The following is a 3,575-nucleotide window of genomic DNA, read 5'->3' on the forward strand; positions in this document are numbered from 1 at the left end:
TTTGGAGAAATATGACAGCATGACGCTACAAATTTAAGCGCGGCGAACTGAGAAGCAACTGACACTTTCATTCGGCTGCTGTTGCGGATATGAGATTGTGATAACGGGAGTTTACATGCGGCAAACCGAACATGATGCTGCTGCAAATATGACATTGTGACATTGTGACATCAGGACTCGTTCTCTGAAGCGCCAGACTGAGGAGCGGCTGACACTCTCTTCTTTGCTGCTGATAATGCTGCAGCTGCTAAAATGCTGCGATTCCCTGTGAAGAAAATACGAAAGCAGTTCAAACTTCTGCTGCTGCTGGTGCTGCTTACTTTCGCCGTGTGGTTTACGTACCTGCACATCAACCAGGGCAAATCCATCAAACTCCACTTCAACTATGGAAAAGGTAAGCTGCGTTTGTTTTTTATATTTTAGACTATCTGAAATTAATGATTTAGTATGTGAAGGGAGTTTTTTTCTGGTGTCTTTTTTGGAGAGGCGAGGAGAAATGAAGCGGAGGTTCAGAATAAGAGCAAGATGAATAGGAACTGCTGAATTATCATTTTCATTATTAACTTTAATTAACTAGGGCACCAGCACTGATACTGAGTTTCAATATCAGCATCCAGAACATTTAATGGCTGGCAGATGAAAATTGGCATTTTAGGAGTGTAACATTAGTATAATCAGCATTTTGAATGCATTCGTATTGAATGCATTGTCATTTTGCAAAGAAAGCTGAAATATTGTATTTTGAATTAAATTAAGTTGACATTATGGGGGAAGTCGTGGCCTAATGTCGTGGCCTATTGGTTAAAAGGTTGCGGGTTCGAGTCTCGTACCGGCAGGGATTGTAGGTGGGGGGAGTGAATGTACAGCGCTCTCTCCACCTTCAATACCACGACTGAGGTGCCCTTGAGCAAGGCACCGAACCCCCAACTGCTCCCCGGGCGCCGCAGCAAAAAAAATGGCTGCCCACTGCTCCGGGTGTGTGTTCACGGTGTGTGTGTGTGTGTGTTCACTGCTGTGTGTGTGCACTTAGGATGGGTTAAACCATCTGAAGCCACCAATAGTGACATGGCTTGTAAATCATGAATGATGCTTCTATAAGACTCAAGTAAACTATAATTAGAATAGTCAGGAACCCATTGAGGGAATGGCATTGTCTTTAAAGCGAGAAGCAGCTGACTATTTTCTGCTGCTGTAATGTGACATTGCAACATCTTTTTGTGAAACGTGCCAAACCGAGAAGCAGCTGACAAATTGTAAATATGACTTTGTGACATAAGGAGTCTTAACTTTTAGCAAAACAAGACAGATTCTGCTGCTGTTTGGAGAAATATGACAGCATGACGCTACAAATTTAAGCGCGGCGAACTGAGAAGCAACTGACACTTTCATTCGGCTGCTGTTGCGGATATGAGATTGTGATAACGGGAGTTTACATGCGGCAAACCGAACATGATGCTGCTGCAAATATGACATTGTGACATTGTGACATCAGGACTCGTTCTCTGAAGCGCCAGACTGAGGAGCGGCTGACACTCTCTTCTTTGCTGCTGATAATGCTGCAGCTGCTAAAATGCTGCGATTCCCTGTGAAGAAAATACGAAAGCAGTTCAAACTTCTGCTGCTGCTGGTGCTGCTTACTTTCGCCGTGTGGTTTACGTACCTGCACATCAACCAGGGCAAATCCATCAAACTCCACTTCAACTATGGAAAAGGTAAGCTGCGTTTGTTTTTTATATTTTAGACTATCTGAAATTAATGATTTAGTATGTGAAGGGAGTTTTTTTCTGGTGTCTTTTTTGGAGAGGCGAGGAGAAATGAAGCGGAGGTTCAGAATAAGAGCAAGATGAATAGGAACTGCTGAATTATCATTTTCATTATTAACTTTAATTAACTAGGGCACCAGCACTGATACTGAGTTTCAATATCAGCATCCAGAACATTTAATGGCTGGCAGATGAAAATTGGCATTTTAGGAGTGTAACATTAGTATAATCAGCATTTTGAATGCATTCGTATTGAATGCATTGTCATTTTGCAAAGAAAGCTGAAATATTGTATTTTGAATTAAATTAAGTTGACATTATGGGGGAAGTCGTGGCCTAATGTCGTGGCCTATTGGTTAAAAGGTTGCGGGTTCGAGTCTCGTACCGGCAGGGATTGTAGGTGGGGGGAGTGAATGTACCGCGCTCTCTCCCACCTTCAATACCACGACTGAGGTGCCCTTGAGCAAGGCACCGAACCCCCAACTGCTCCCCGGGCGCCGCAGCAAAAAATGGCTGCCCACTGCTCCGGGTGTGTGTTCATGGTGTGTGTGTGTACACTGCTGTGTGTGTGCACTTTGGATGGGATAAAAGCAGAGCACTAATTCCGAGTATGGGTCACCATACTTGGCCACATGTCACTGTCACTGTTATATTGGTTTCATTAGAAGGTGCTAAAATTATGCAAATATGGACAACATAAAAGCAGATACGTTCAGATAAGCAGTAGTAGAGCTTAGTCTGCTGAACTAGATTCTCGGCTCTATGATTAAGTGTGAATTAGCAGAAGTGTATGCAGAAGCCATGTGCTTGTGAGAATCTCTTTTACCTCTGCAAAACAGATTTAAACACACACTCATGAAAATCGCTCATTGTGTCATTATATTGGTAGCCGTGTGAATTTATTTTTGTGACAAAAATGTGGGCACCAAACAATTGGAAAAAAAAAGAAAACTTTTGACTTGTGGTAAAGAACATGACTTGCTTGTTAATGAAATGTGCGTCATCAATCAACTCTTCCCACACACAAACACAGCTGCTTCTTTATTTATGCGAAGTGTGTAATATCTGTGAAATGTAAAGAGAATTGCACAAAAAGAGACTTTTTCATTTTCGGAAGAAAATTATGCTGATTGTTAATAGGGTTACAAAGGGGCAGAAACTTTCCGGTAAATTTCCAGAAACTTTACATGGGAAGTTAAGCTGTGGAATTTTGGAATTCTTTGAAGTTGGAATCTTAATGGGAATATACAGGAATTAATTAGAAATTTTGGGTAATCTATTCTTCATTATTCAGCCTACTAATGTACTATGCTATGCCCGTATGCCGTTTTGTATTATATATTGTGTGAGTAGTATGTTCACACTGGAAATTCCAACACAAAGTAGTGCACTTGAAATACTGAGTGATGCACTTATTTAACTGAACAAAGTATGGAATGTTTGACCCTTCTTGCAGCTTTAAATATGATGCTAGATGACAACATATCTGTCTAAGGCCTGGTTTCACAGGATTAGGCCATTGTTCAATTAGGACATTTAAGTAATTTTATTAACATGCCTTAGAAAAAACATTACTGGTGTGCATCTTGAGACAAAACAAAGGCACTGATATATTTTAAGATCAGTCAGTGCAAGTTTCTTTCAGTTAAAACAGCTCAGGCTTACACTTTAGTCTGGGAATAGGCTTAAGCCTTGTCTGTGAAACCGGGGGTAAATGTAATAAACAAACACTAGCTTTCTATTTTTTCTATTCTATCTACTTGTTTTTCTTTGTGTGTGTGTGTGTGTGTGTGTATAATATATATATATATA

The 3,575-nt window shown here is 40.7% G+C and overlaps 1 protein-coding gene across 1 annotated transcript in view; it reads left to right on the top strand.

Annotated features, from left to right (window-relative positions):
• Positions 1-1,049: 1,049 nt before the first annotated feature.
• Positions 1,050-3,575, top strand: part of LOC107709930 (N-acetyl-beta-glucosaminyl-glycoprotein 4-beta-N-acetylgalactosaminyltransferase 1-like) — a 188,446-nt gene continuing 185,920 nt past the window's right edge. The window contains exon 1 of the mRNA XM_016514600.1: positions 1,050-1,712. Coding sequence (XP_016370086.1) covers positions 1,571-1,712 — 142 coding nt within the window. The 5' untranslated portion in view covers positions 1,050-1,570. The remainder of the gene's footprint in view (positions 1,713-3,575) is intronic.

The sequence above is a fragment of the Sinocyclocheilus rhinocerous genome, unplaced genomic scaffold, assembly GCF_001515625.1.
Source record: "Sinocyclocheilus rhinocerous isolate Xijiao unplaced genomic scaffold, SAMN03320098_v1.1 scaffold2792, whole genome shotgun sequence".
Lineage (NCBI taxonomy): Eukaryota > Metazoa > Chordata > Actinopteri > Cypriniformes > Cyprinidae > Sinocyclocheilus > Sinocyclocheilus rhinocerous.